The sequence below is a fragment of the Rattus norvegicus genome, chromosome 9, assembly GCF_021556685.1.
Source record: "Rattus norvegicus strain SHRSP/BbbUtx chromosome 9, alternate assembly SHRSP_T2T, whole genome shotgun sequence".
Lineage (NCBI taxonomy): Eukaryota > Metazoa > Chordata > Mammalia > Rodentia > Muridae > Rattus > Rattus norvegicus.
The window spans coordinates 30,526,159-30,540,632 of record NC_141542.1 but is presented as its reverse complement, the minus strand read 5'-3'; the positions used below and the strand labels follow the sequence as shown (position 1 = coordinate 30,540,632).

The 14,474-nt window shown below is 53.3% G+C and overlaps 1 protein-coding gene across 4 annotated transcripts in view; it reads right to left on the bottom strand.

The window, feature by feature from the left end:
- Window positions 1-3,240: 3,240 nt before the first annotated feature.
- Tmem63b (transmembrane protein 63B) overlaps window positions 3,241-14,474 on the bottom strand; it is a 26,993-nt gene continuing 15,759 nt past the window's right edge. For all 4 annotated transcript variants that reach the window (XM_087566615.1, XM_087566616.1, NM_001427713.1 and 1 more), the window contains 14 exon segments: window positions 13,168-13,248; window positions 11,035-11,158; window positions 9,822-9,955; window positions 9,550-9,687; window positions 9,263-9,416; window positions 8,237-8,343; window positions 7,966-8,052; window positions 7,740-7,805; window positions 6,536-6,698; window positions 5,889-5,994; window positions 4,869-5,036; window positions 4,532-4,647; window positions 4,301-4,381; window positions 3,241-4,045 (listed from right to left, as the gene is read on the bottom strand). In XM_087566615.1, the coding sequence (XP_087422741.1) occupies window positions 3,854-4,045; window positions 4,301-4,381; window positions 4,532-4,647; window positions 4,869-5,036; window positions 5,889-5,994; window positions 6,536-6,698; window positions 7,740-7,805; window positions 7,966-8,052; window positions 8,237-8,343; window positions 9,263-9,416; window positions 9,550-9,687; window positions 9,822-9,955; window positions 11,035-11,158; window positions 13,168-13,248 (1,717 nt within the window). In that variant the 3' untranslated portion in view covers window positions 3,241-3,853.

Genomic DNA, 14,474 nt, shown 5'->3' with positions numbered 1-14,474 from the left:
GCTGCCTGTCTCCTCATCTGCTCTTTTGCCCTGGCCCATCTGATTTGCCAGGACTGAGGCCTGTCCTTACTGGGTCAGGGAAACAAGCACCCAACTGGGGCTGCCACTTGGGGCAAGTTCCTCCCCTTCAATCTACAGAGATCGTAATCTCTGGAATCGGTTACTCCTATACGCTCAGACTGCACTTTTTTTTTTTTAAAGATTTTAAAAATTTATTGTATATAAGTACACTGTAGCTGTCTTCAGACACACCAGAAGAGGGCATCGGATCCCATTACAGATGGCTGTGAGCCACCATGTGGTTACTGGGATTTGAACTCAGGACCTCTGGAAGAGCAGTCAGTGCTCTTAACCTCTGAGCCATCTCTCCGGCCCTCAGCCTGCACTTTTATCCCGAAGCTTCTTACTTACAAAAAAGCCACGATCCCACATCTTCCTGGGTTATGTCTTCATGTCTTTTACCCCCTCACACCATTTTAAAAAAACAAACAAACATGTAGCCCAGGCTAGCTTCAAACTTGTTACATAGCTAAGGCCTTGAGCTCCTGGCCCTCCTTGTCTCTACCTTCCAAGTACTGAGATCATGGGTATATGTTACCTCTTCCTCCTCCTCCTCCTGTGTGAGTAGAACCCCATTTGCCAGGGTGCATGTGAGAATCAGAAGAAAACTTTAGAAAGCCTGTTCTCTTCTTCCACCATGGATCCCAGGGCTTGAACTCAGATCATTATGACAAATGCTTTTTACCTGATGGGCTCTCTCCAGAACCCCTAACCTTCCAGATTTGGGTACTGGGATCACGGGTGTGCACCACCACACCAAGTTTGTGCCTTCCTGGGGATCAGATCCATGTCTCTGCGTGTGCTACAAGCTCCATTCTCAGCTCCATTCCCATTTCATAGGTGAGGATCAGGGGTGTGGTGTCATTTTATCTTTCGGGTTTTTGAGAAAGGGCTTCTCTGGCTGTCCTGGAACTCACTTTGTAGACCTGGCTGGCTGTGAACTCAAGAGATCCTCCTGCCTCTGCCTCCCAAGTGTCTTTACTCCTGGCAGATGTGATGCTTTTTGCTCAGGGTCACTCCACAAGTAAGAAGCTGAGCCAGAATTTGAACCTAAAGTCAGAGCTCTTGCCTATTATCCTATAGAGGAAGGGAGGGAAGGAAGGGGAGGGGGGAGGTGGCTCTAAAGCACTTCCCTTCTCCCCCCTCCTTCCCTTCCTTCCTTCCTTCCTTCCTTCCTTCCTTCCTTCCCTCCTTCCTTCCTTCCCCTCTTCTTCCTCCTCCTTCTGAGACAGGGTTCCTCTGAGTAGCCCTGGCTGTCCAAGAACTCCGTCTGTAGACCAGGCTAGCCTCAAACTCAGAGATGCACCTTCCTCTGCCTCCCAGACACGCATCACTACCATCCGGCTTTCCTCTTTTCTAGACCTGCAGACCCCAGAAGGATAATAGGTCATGGAGACTCCTGGGTTCCTTGAAGGACCCGGCCCAGTGCTAAGCACTGTTGGCTAAATGATACTGATTCTTCCCTGCTGACCTGAAAGTTGTTTGATCCCAGGAGCAAGGAGTAGGTTGGCTTGGGCCTTCTCCACTGCAGCCTTCTGTCCTGGGGAGGGGCTCCCCTCAGCACCCTTGCTGTGTGGGCTGTTTGAGTTGTACCTCATTCCCCATCCCAAAGCATTAGAACGTGAGGTCCACCAGGAGACTCCCCATGACACAGCCAGGAGAACCCCACCCCACCTTAGTGCATGGAGACAGAGTATAGGTGGCTAAGGTGGGGACTAAGGTCAGTACAGATCACACCGGGCAGACAATAGAATTCTCCAGGTAAGGCCTGCTCACCCATACAGAGAATATGCTTAGGAATACTGAAGAAAAGGCTTGCTCCTGGCTCCTCAGTTTCTGCCCATCTGGGAGCTGGCACCCTGCCCCCAACCCTTGGCTTGGCGGTTGTCCTAGTTCCAATACTTGGAGGGGCTCCACCTAGGAGTTTAGCTTCACGAAGGCTTCAGATCTAAGTTTTATGTGAAGAGTAGACTGAGGTCACTCTTCCCATCAGGGCTATGTACTTGTGGTGCAGAGGCCATCACCATTGCTGGGGGGGGACCTCGCTCCTGTCCCTGGTGACCTTTTCACTGGAGTCTCTGCTCTCTACTGCCAACTCTCTTGCTGTCTCTCCAGGCTTTTTTGGTGCCTGTATTTTTTTTTTTTCTTTTTTCTATTTTTTGGAGCTGGGGACCGAACCCAGGGCCTTGCGTTTGCTAGGCAAGTGCTCTACCACTGAGCTAAATTCCCAGCCCGGTGCCTGTATTTTTTTTTTTCCTTTTTTCTTTTTTTCAGGGCTGGGGACCGAACCCAGGTAGGCAAGCGCTCTACCACTGAGCTAAATCCCCAACCCCTGTATTTTTTTAAAAAAGAATTATTTTATTTATGAGTCCACTGTAGCCGTCTTCAGACACACCGAAAGAGGGCATCAGATCCCAGTACAGATGGTTGGGAGCCACCATGTGGTTGCTGGGAATTGAACTCAGAACCTATTGAAAGAGCAGCCAGTGCTCTTAACCACTGAGCAGCCCTGCCTGTATTTTTTTTTTTTTTTTCTTCTCCTCCATCTCCTGGACTCTTCTCTCTGGGCAGCTACATCTTATTTTCTCATTTTCTGTTGAAGGACTGAAAACTCGCCAGGCGGTGGTGGCACATGCCTTTAATCCCAGCACTTGGAAGGCAGATCATCTTTGAGGCTAGCCTGGTCTACAGAGTGAGAACTGGTATATGGAGGCTAGGGAATGGTATGTGGGGCTGGCTTTAAAAGTTACCTGGCCTCGCAATCCTGATGCGACTGAGGAAACAAGTCCAGGGGTCTTCTGGCTCCTGCTGCGCGCAATGCATTGTGGGTATATACATGGTTGTGCCCTTGCTGAGTGGCCTATAGAAAAGCCCTTAGAGGTAAGTCGGGCGTCTGGAGAAGAGCTGGGATGGCTGGACAATGTGGAGCCCTGGAAATGTATGGGGCGGAGGAAGGCCACCCTGAGGTGCTAGGGAGGGCCTTCCTCCTAAGCCCACGTGGAGCAATGATTTTCCAGATGTTCGCTCTTGACCCACAGGGCTGGTGTGAGGTGATGCGAGCATAGAGGCTCTTCCTAATGACATTTTAATAAAGCAGAAGCTCACTCCGGGACTCCAGTTGGGTGCTCCTGGGAGGACAGAGGATGAGGTTCCAGGGAGGACCTCCAATCAGACACAAACTCACAGCTTTTGTTTTTATTTTAAAGGAAAACAAAAACAAAAACAAAAAAAAACAACAAACCCAGTGCAAAACCCCATTTTCCAGTGTCAGCCATGCCCCCCTCCCCCTGGGGTCAACCCCTGGCTCGGGCCTGACTTTTTCCCCCTACTGTGCACCCCTCCCATCTCCTGCATCCCAGAGGGCAGCAGGTTCCACGTCCCTGGAGGCCCAGATCCAGGGGCAGTGAAGGAGAGGAAAAAGACTGGGTGGCAGCTCCTGATCTTGCTTTCCCCAGGCCTCCAGCCATGGCTCCGGGTACCCACCTTGGCTCTCATTAACCCTTTCCTGGCCACACTACTGGGTGGTGAGGCTGATCTGGGGGAATTCACTCCACACCCCTCTTTGCCCCGGGGCCTGCTCGGGGCTGTCCTCACTGAGGTTGGGGGGCTCCCTCTCTCCCTCCATGGTGGGGGGAGAGTGGTGAAATCCCCAGGTTTAAATACCTTAATGAAAGCAGGGGATGGGGTAGGAGGAGGGGGCTTTAGTTCTAATAAATTATTAGCGTTTTGTTTTTTAGTGTCCGTGGGGGTGGGGGGAGGGGCAGGGCGTGGCCTCCAGGGCCCCTCCCTCCCCTTACTGGTGAATTTCATTCTCTATGAGGCTGTCCTCGCATGACTGGAAGTCTGTGTCCGTGAGGCCATCAGGCGGCATCAGCAACTCCTCGTCTTGGGAGGAGGACGATGGGGGCTCATCACCTGAGCTCCCAGGAGCCCCATCCCCGTCCCCGTCCCCCTCTGAGTCCTGCAGCACCTGAGCGATGTATTTCTGAAGGGGAAAGGAATAGGGGTTGGGTGATTAGCTGTCCATTATGGGTAGGTAGGTGGGGGCCGGCAGCATAGTGGGCAGCCCCAGAGGACATAGTGGGGAGGAGGAAACCAAGTCTTTCCCATTCTGGGATCCACCGCCACGAGATCTGGTACAGGCTGGCTTTTGTGGAGGACTACAGGATTGAGTCTCTTCAAGTCAAAGCTTCCCCCCAACCCCTCCACCCCACCCCAGGCTGTGGTGTGAGGCACTCACTGCAGATTTGGGGACAGCGCCAGCAGTGGGGGGCCGTCCATTACTTCTGGAGCTCACCGCATCTGTCTCTGTGTGTTCAATCTTAAGGGGTCCAGGGAGAGGGGAGGAAACATTCTTGTCTTTAGCCCCAATCATGCCCAACACCTTTGCCCCGCCCTGGCCCTGTATACTACCCCCACAGAAAAAGTTTGACCCCAGCCATACTCCACCACCTCTTCTCCTGCCCTATACCTTATAGTTGTGGGCACTGAGGTATTTGAAGTGTCCGAAACAGACGTGGCAGAGACAGATGACGATGGTGATTACCAGAACGACGAAGGTGAACATAGACGTGGGGGCTAGGAATCCTGGGGTGGAGAGGACAAAAAGGGGCTACCACCTCCACCTCTGAGGGGCTACCGCCTCCACCTCCGAGGGGCTCACTACCTCCGACTCCTTCATCCCATCCATAGGACCTCACCAAGACCCTTCTTGGCACTCTCTACCATGTGGCCCTTCTGTGGCAATTCTATATTCAAAAGTCCCTTCCGTCCCTGCCACCCGATCCCAGTGGGATGGTGGCCCTCACCCGTGCGCATGGTGGAGAAGAAGAGCAGCCAGAAGAGGCAGAGGATGGGCGCGGCCACCACTTGGTTCACAGCCCCCGAGTGGATCTTCTTGTCCAGCTTGGCCGGCAAGTAGGCGTAGTAGATATTGTACCTGTCTACCAGGTGCTTCAGCAGCATGTACATGAGCCCTGAGGAAAGCCAATGGCCCTGACCTCGGAACCAGCGCCCACAGGCCTTGGGTGTCTACCACAGGCTGGAAACTGCAGTTCTCCTCATCAGTCCCTGCACCCCACAGCCCTCCTTGCGGAACGACCGCCAGAGAGCCATTTATGTAGATGTACAAGAAGCCTTTGAAACCCATCTTACGTTTTTCTACCCCGTCCCTAAATAGTTAGGTGTAAACTAAAGGGCAGGTTCTACTTCCTGAAGCTGAGGGAGCTTAAAACAAGGGCGAGGTTAGTGTGAGAGTCTGGAACCTTCGGCAGCCGCAGAGGGTGGGTGGGGAGTTGGGATGCTATTAGGGAAGGTAGAGGCTATCAAGGGGTCATGGTCAATGAGAAACTTAGCTGCACACCTTCTAAGAGGGAGAGAGACCTGCTCAAGGTACATGGCTGGTCTGCACTGGGACATGTCCATGAGGTACAATGACCTAGCTCACTCTGGACTCCAAGGGTTTTTCCTGATTTTTGTAATCTGTGCACAGTGTAGATGTTAGTGTGTGTATATGTGTTTAACAACTCAGAGGGAGGGATGTTCACGTATACCCAGAGAAAGGCCTCAATGCCAGTAAATATTGCTGAGGTGGGTGGCTTGACCCAGAGACCAAGCATGTCAGGTGGGCTGAATCTTGATAGGACTGCTCTCCCCCTCTCCCCCAAGGCCTGGCCCAAGACTGAGCCAGGAACCAGGCGGGAGGCCCGAGGGGCCGGTCTCCCAGCCCGGGCCCTGTCCAATCAGGGTGGCCTGCCTTACTAGAGTGGAGCGGGTGAGGCCCTGGGTTCCCCCGAGCAGGGCCCAGGTCCCGGCGCGGCGGTGCCTACCGAAGGGCACGATGATGGGGCAGGTGATACTGTAGGTCATGACCACCGTGAAGACGCACATCATCCAAGCGTAGGCTGCGCCAAACTGGAACTCGTAGGCCTGATGCTGGGGGGGACATGGGCAGGAGGGTGGCTCAGGGTGGAGGGGGACAGGCTGCAGGGATGCAGGGCAGGCAGGAGGTGGCCAGGAACTCTAGGGCTGGGGATGAGGCCATCGGGAGTGAGGGACCTAGTGTGGGGGTGGTGCAGGGGACAGCAAAGCAGGTGGGAGGAGGGAGCTGTGGCTGAGAGGGAGGCCAGGCAGGGCAGTGATGGGACATGGGCAGGTGGGGGCAAAAGTTGAATGGAATAGGGGACAGGTTCTCCAGTGCCCTCTTGTGGAATGAGGGCAGAGGGACCCTAGATCAAGGGAGCTCCGCCTCTCCCAACTCCAAGCACATAACACTATGCTCTCAGAACTCAAGGACCTCCTAATGACCTATGTCCACCCATAGCTCTATGTGTGGGAAAACTGAGGCTTCAGATGGGAACTAAGCTCCCTAAGTCCCAAGCATCCTTGTGCCCACCACCAGAGCCTGACTGCTGCTGTTTCTGGTTAGGCCACCAGAGGGCGCTGTGCGTGTTGCCGCTGCCCTAGGCGGCCATACCCGCTTCACGTTGCGTCTTTCGGCGGCGGAGCGCGCCAGGCAGAGCCGGATCATGTACATGAGTAGGCCTGGGATGCGCAGCAGGTCCATGGCGTTACCGATAAAGGCTGAGGCAATGACGTAGTTCACGAAGAAAGCGCCGTTGTCGGGCAGGAACACACACCTGCGGGCAGCAGGTGCTCCAGCACTGCACCCTTGGGGTGATCTGGTGGCTGTCTGCCTACCGCTAGCGTGACAGCACCCCATACTCTCACCCTCTGTTGCCTCCTCTACATGTACACCCCCAGCTTAGACCTCCCCCCCGCAATATCTGTGTTCTAATCTTTCCACAGTGTGAACCCCAGAATATCAAAATAACAAAGCCAGTCTAGATGCATACCCTGAAAACCAGCCCAAAGACCTACCTAGATGGCATGCCCTGAAAACACCCAAGGAGAGTTCAAGGCCACAAAAGGCCACCAGCCTGTGCAGCAAATAACTGCTGAGACTGCCACAGAAAATCTCAATGGCACCTCAGAAACCTCCAGGGATGTAAGCCCCAGGAAACTGGGTAAGTTTTCCAACTCAATATCTCCCACAATAGAGCCTCAGACTCCTTCCCTACCAGTTTCAGAAACCCTCAAGTATCTTTGGTGTGTGTGGGATGACAAGAACCAGAGAGTTCCTAAGTCCAAGACGGTCACAGACAACTCCATCAAGAGCCTGGAGCTTGAGCCCGTGAAAGTCACAGTATACACCAGAACTAGTCCCTAACAGGGGTCCTCATCTGCTACATCCCCAGCTCTGAGCCCCAGAGTTGTCAATTGGAGAGAACTCAGTAGATGAAGGCATGGCTTCTAGTGACCCTCAGGGATACTCTGGGAGTCCCCAAGATAATGACCAAGTTTCCACTACAAATAACTCCCCCATCTCCTTGGAGAAATTCAAGACCCCTACAGCAGTCCTAGAATAAGAGCCCAAGTCCTTACAGAACCCCCAATTGTGGGCTCTGAAGACTTAACTCTACCTTGAGCATGCACTCATCTGTTCAGTGCACTCCTGATCCTGAACCCCAACACATTTCGTCCAAATACATACCCAACACCCTGAGGGCTGTCTTTTGGATAACCCAGGAGACTCATGTTAATCCCACCCCTTACAGCTTGGAAGCTTGGTGACATCCACCCTTGTTAGTTTTCTTTCCCCAGGTGTCCTGGTCACTCACTCAAACCGAATAGCTGCTTCGGCCAGGAATTTCTTGTCAAAAAGCCAGCGGAAGAAGAGGTCTAGGCTGTAGGAAGAAGGATGGGAGATGGCATGGGGCAGGCACCCATGCAGAGGGTCTGCCAGGAGCCTCTGGGGAAGCCTGGGACAGGTAGGCCTCTGGTCCAATGGCTCTCTTCCTGTCATGCGCACCCACCCCAGCTCCCCCTGGGTCCTTTGATGCTCACCTGCTCAGCCCCAGTGAGGGCAGAAGCAGTACCATGAAGATGAGGAAGGTGTAGCACTTGTGCATGGTGGTCCTGTTCTCCCCGGAGCTAGGAGGGCAGTGGCAGAGCACAGGCAGAGGTCACAGCAGGCCAGCGCACACTGGGACCATGCCCTGGGAGGCTCCTCTGGGTGGTGGAGGCCTCTCTAGGTGAGGGGACAGGGCCCAGGGCTGCGAACCTTCAGAGCAAAGGGCTGCCCGGGAACATGGTGGGTGGAATACGGGCAGCTTACCGTGTCCAGTGTGCTTCAAAGAAGGCAGAGTAGTAGACAATGGTGGGGAGCAGGGCCGAGAAGCACCACAGCAGTAGTGTAGGGAAGAACTGGGTGATGATGGGGTTCTGCGGGGGACAGGGAGTGTCAAGCACAGATGGACAGGTGGGTGGGGGTGGAGGCTAGGGTTAGGGGAACGACTTCTGGGTGAGTGACTGTGATACCGTGGAACACCTACTGTGTGACGAACACTTGTGCATGTTCTACACACTAAACCTCATGACCACGAAACTGGCTCAATGTCCCAATGCGTCAACTGAGAAGACAGAGACTTGATGGTGTGGCCAGCTAGAGAGCAGTGGGGGTTGGGTTTAGACCGGGGTCTGCTTCTTATCTCCTGTGCTTTTCTGAGTGCTGACTTTCTTTTTTTTTTTTTTTGGTTCTTTTTTTCCGGAGCTGGGGACCGAACCCAGGGCCTTGCGCTTCCTAGGTAAGCGCTCTACCACTGAGTGCTGACTTTCAAAGAGGCATTCTCTGAGCACAGCAGGAGGGCCGATGCCTGGCGGCCACGGCCTGGAGGTTCATGTTGACAAGATCCTCTGAATGTACACGTGAACGGCAAGGGACCAGTTTTTTTTTTTGTTTTTTTTTTTTTTTTTTGGTTCTTTTTTTCCGGAGCTGGGGACTGAACCCAGGGCCTTGCGCTTCCTAGGTAAGCGCTCTACCACTGAGCTAAATCCCCAGCCCCAAGGGACCAGTTTAAACCTTCCACTTTTCAGAGAGGAGAAAAGGGGGTTTGTGTGTGTGTGTGTGTGTGTGTGTGTGTGTGTGTGTGTGTGTGTGTCCAGGAAATGTAAACCCAAGGTTGGTCTTTCCTGAGGGCAGGACATGGTGGATTGGGGTAGCCTCTCTTGTCCTAAGGAAACATCCTGGAAGGGCTGGTCTGGAGCACCCAGAATCAGAGAACTACCCTAGGGAGAGGGAGGTACTGCCTGGCACTGATAACTCATGGCTCATCACGGAGGGCTGGGTGGGCATGGGCCTCACGTTGAGGTACTCCACAGGCTTGGTGACGTTGAACTTGTCCATGGTGGTGATGATGATGGCCGGGGTGGTGAGGAAGAAGAGCAGGATGAAGAGGACCACGTTGATGACCAGGCAACGCAGCCACCAGATGAAGCCTCGGATGGAGAGGTGCTCCCTGGGAAAGCAGGGGAGGGGTCACTCTAAAGGTTTTGAACTGATCGGTCTCTGGTGACATCCACCCTCTCCCCATCCTCCAGGAGACAGTCCCTAAGTCTGTCAGGGGCCCCATCCCACCCGCTGTGGCTCACCAGTAGATGTTCTGAGGGTCAGGAGCATAGGTCACTGTCCAGTTGGAGATGTGCAGCGCCTCACTGCAGGAGGAGGCGCGCGGCTCCCCACGGCAGGCACAGCCCTGGCATTTGCACACGTTGAAGTCCTTTAGGATGCTGCGGGTGGGGGGGGGGTAATAGGTACTTGTTACTTCAGCCCCAACTGCGGTCCCCAGTGGGGAGTACAGGGCCCTGAGAGAGGGAGGGGGAGGGGGTGTGTGTGACAGGAGGAGATGGGGCGGGGAGCTCACATTGCTGTGATGGTCTCATTGTGGAAGGTGACAAAGGCCATGCCCAGGGGCTTCTCATTCACTTTCTCCTTCTCCCGCCTGTAGTCTTCCTTCAGCCTCTGCTCCAACTTTGTGTAGTACTCAATGGCCTCCACCTGCAGGGGGCAGGGCCAGGGGCTCTGCTCAGAGCTGGGAGGCATCCACAGCATCAGTAGGGATCAGCCCAAGCTCCCCAAAACTTTCTCATAGGCACAAGTCACTCTGTCCCTCTAACCTCACGAGGTGGGCACAATGGGGAAGCCAAGGAGCAGGGTAACTAATGGATGTATTAAAAGTGGAAGGGGCGGGGCTGGGGATTTAGCTCAGTGGTAGAGCGCTTGCCTAGCAAGCACAAGGCCTTGAGTTCGGTCCCCAGCTCCGGGGGTGGGGGGTGGGGTGGGGGGGGCTGGAGCCATGGCTCAGCGGTTAAGAGTACTGACTGCTCTTCCAGAGGTCCTGAGTTCAATTCCCAGCAACCACAAGGTGGCTCACAACCATCTGTAGTGGGATCTGATGCCCTCTTCTGGTGTGTCTGAAGACAGCTACAGTGTACTCATATAAATAAAATGAACAAGTAAATATTTTTTTTTTTTTTAAAAAGCAGAGTATGACCCTGAATTTCCAGTCCTCCTGCCTGTGCTTCCTAATGTTGGGATTTACAGACATGTGACATGGCTGATTTTACGTGGCACTGGGGATCAAACCCATGGCCTTGAATCTGCTAAGCCAGCACTGAAGGACATCCTAGCCCCCTGCTATGCTCGCCTAACCTACAGTTTTAAAAGTTATCACAAACCGGGCAAACCGAATAGTGAGAACAGGGCTTCAAGGGCTGACAAGATGGCTCAGTGACTAAAAGGAGCTTGCCACCAAGCCCAATGACTAGAGTTTGAGCTACGGAATCCACATGATGGAGAGAACTATCACAAGTTGTTCTCCGACTTCCACACATGCCCCATGGTATGCCCTCCCCACATAAAAGAAAGATTTGGGGTTTCACGGACTCTGAGGCAGTTGGAGGCTTGCTGGGGTGTGACCCATGTCTTCTTTCTGAGAGAGTCTCTTTACCTGTGGGTCTTACTGTCTACCACACTTGTTTGTCCTTGGGTAGGGGTTGTGACTACCCTGGGGCCTGCCCAGACCTCCCCAGCCTTGCCAGGGACTCTGGCCACCCAGCAGCCGGCCCACACGGTACCTGCTCGCAGCCTCGAACCACACAACAGCAGAGGTGGCCGCACGGTTTGGGGTTGATCATGGCGGGTACATTTTCCTTGCTCTGCAGGTTCGTGAAGTAGAGTTTTCCCCGCTCAGCCTTCTTCCTGTGGGATCCGGGGGCCAGTCACCTACTGCTTAGTGTCTGGGGCTGGCTGGGAGGTGGGGGGAGGGAACCAGGCTTGGGGGTGGGGGTGTGTGGGGGTCACAAAGAAACCCAAAGCTTCTTAAACTGTGGGGCCACGACGTGGGATGGCATAACAGGATGTGAGGGGTTAGGAAAGAATCAGGCAATAGTCAAATGTTTCTGAAAGTGCAAACAGCACAGATTAATTAAAAACAAACACATTGTGAGTCTGAGGTGTTTCTGGCAGGGCTGGTCTGTATTGCAGCAAGCAAGTCCACGGCAGCCTTGGTTCTCAACCCGCAGCCGGCACGGTCTGTGTGGCCTATGCCACCATGCCAGCCTGAAACATCCTGGTTCAGGGTCGGGACTGGACTAATGAGTTGCAGTGATTTTGCCGTACATACAAAGCCTTTTGCTCTTGTAGAAAACGATGGTTTAATCATGGAAAACAAAGAGTTAATGTTTTCCCACTGTCCTTTCTTTTTGGTGTTGTGCACGACATATGCACTCAAGTTGGGAGTGTGTTTTCCTCTTCTGTGTGCTACGGGGGTGCCTGGGTGAATGCATGCTTGTGTATATGTGTAATTGTACACGCACGTGCACATGTATACACGGAAACAAGGTTCACACAGGATGTGTTCCCTTCTACAAGTTAGACCTGGTTTGTTTGGCTTTGTTTCATTTTCAGAACGGTCTTTCTGCACAGCCCTGGCTGTCTTGGAACTCACTATGTAAACCAGGCTGGCCTCAAGTCTGACCACCGCATCCGCCTCCCAGTGGGCCACCAGAGGGCAACCATGTCACTGTGTCTTAGTTTTTGAGGCAAGGTCTCTCAGTGAATCTGAAGCTCATAAATCTGGCCAGGACAAAAGAGTCTCAGGGGCTGACTGTCTCTGCCCCAACATACCAGGTTCTAGGTGTACATGGAGACTGCCATTCGTATGACATTCATTCACATGAACGGTGGGGAGTCCAGCACAGGTCCTTACCCTTATATGACAAATGCTGCAGCAACTGACCCATTTTCCCCAGCCTGGTCTTTTCATTAAATAATAAAAATATATGCGGACTCCGGAGTGTTTATAAAATGGGTGTGTGCACGTGCACACACTTACGGAGACCAGATGATTAACTCAAGTACCACCCTCATTCTGGTCGCCCACCTCCTTGAGGTAGGGTCTCCTATCTGTGCCTCACCAACACTGTGGTCACAAGCGTGTGCTATGACACATGACATTTTTATGTGGGTGCAGGGGACTGACCACAGGTCCTTGTTCCTCAAGGCAAGCTCCTTGCCAACTCAGCCTGCCCTCCAGCCCCAGGAATTTTTTTTTTTAATAAATTTTTCTTTTTTTCTGGGGGATGGGGGTGGAACAGGGTTTCTCCATGTAGCCTTAGCTGCCCTGGAACTCAATCTGTAGACCAGGCTGGCCTCAAACTCATGAGATCTGCCTGCCTCTGCCTCCTGAGTGCTGGGACTAAAGATGTGCGCCACCACCCGGCTAAAAGAAATCTTATGATGTATTCTCATTAATATTTGGCTTGTATTCCTATTTATATGCCTCGAGCTTGAGGTCATGTAAAATTCTCTCAGGCGCAAAGGGCTTGGAGTGGACAAGACTTTAGAAGGTTTGCTTCAGCTCAGTCCCTAAGGGCAGGGGCCATCCTCTTAGGCTTGTTCAGCCCCTATGGCTCTGCTACAGGTCCAGCCAAGGGTCTCCTTGCCCATTTCTGGAGAGCCAATTCTTACAGTCTGCCATAAATCTCTTATACTGTAGCCACCAGATGTGAACTGTAGACCACTCCCTCTTGCAACATACGCTAAGCTCCAGGCCTCAGAAGCAACAGAGACTCCCAAGGTATAGTCACATTCAAAATGCCCCCGAAACCGCCCGAAAGGAGAGCCCCGTTCCCACAAGGAGGCCAAGATCCCCTTCATGATGAGTAGAGGGCCTCTTGGCGGCACCCTCCCCATCCCCGACCCGGTACCTCTCCGCGTCAAGGAACATAAGTCGAGCCACGTTGTAACAGGGCCGGGCTTCCAGAACTGTGCAGTTGGGGTAGGCCTCCCTGAAACACAGGCAGCTGTCATGCCCTGCAGGGCCCCATCCACATACCTGCCCTCACTTCCATTCAGGGCACCAGCACTTCAACACTCCCAGCTTACTGGCTTCTTGGTCTGCAGTGCTCCTCAAGGGCAGAACTTTGGAGTCCTTACACTGTGTGAGTGGGGACTGGGTGCAGGTGTGCATGAGGCCTGTGTGGAGGCAGCAGGTGATGAGAGACCGGGTGTGTGCATACTCCTGTGTGCGAGGAGCTGGGGAGGCTGAGGCTGTGCTCTGATTCTTGTCCAGAGCTGTAAACTTGAGGTTCGCAGAAACTGTTCCTAGTTGCAGGCTGAAGTTCTCTTAGCCCTGTTCCCGGAAGACCTGGTCCCGAGCCAACACTTGGCCTTGACTTTGGATTTACTCCAACCAATCTTGGCCCAAGACCAACAAGAAACTGATCCTGAATTTGATCTCTAACCCTGGCCATGACCCAGGCCCAGGGCTGACCTTCACCCCCAAAAGATGGACTGACGGGGCTTCCTGCTCTGCCTTACGGGCACATGGCTCCAGAGAGCATTCACAAAAGGTTTGCTGATTCGCCCAGCAGGGTCCTTCCCAGCTGACTGCAAACTCATCCAGTCCTTAATCTTGACTGGGTTTCCATCTTTTGGATGTCATATTAAAATTTAATGAGGGGCCACCAAGTATTCCAGACGTTCCTTAACAGAAAGATGAACTTCATAAACACATGAGAATTTAGACACTCAGAGCTGGCACAGGGTTCCTGAAAATGAACGGCCACAGGGCTTTCCTTCACAGCTCTCTGAGCTTCCTCTTTGGGAGGGCAGGCTCTCCCCCTCATGGGACTAAGCGCAAATCCTTAAAAGCTAACTCTCCTTCTTCCGGGTCGGTGGTCCTCTACTCCACAAAGTCTCCAGACCTGGACCATGAGCCTCAGTGAGCCCTGATGACTGCTCCAGAGCGCAGTGAGGACAAGGCCTGGCTGCTAATCCTCACGTGGGGAGTCCTCTGTAACAGCCTGCCCACAGCCAGTGCTCAGCCAGGTCAGCTGCATGGACAGTCGGATGAAAGGCTGACTTCATTACACTCATCTCACTCAAAGCCCCAGAGTCTAAGGAAGACCAGAGCCTCTGGACACCTGCTTTTAGAGTGAGTGAGTGAGAGTTTTAATCGCAGGCTGTTTTCCTCAACAAAATTAGAACTAGCCCTGAAGCACCCAGCCAGAGC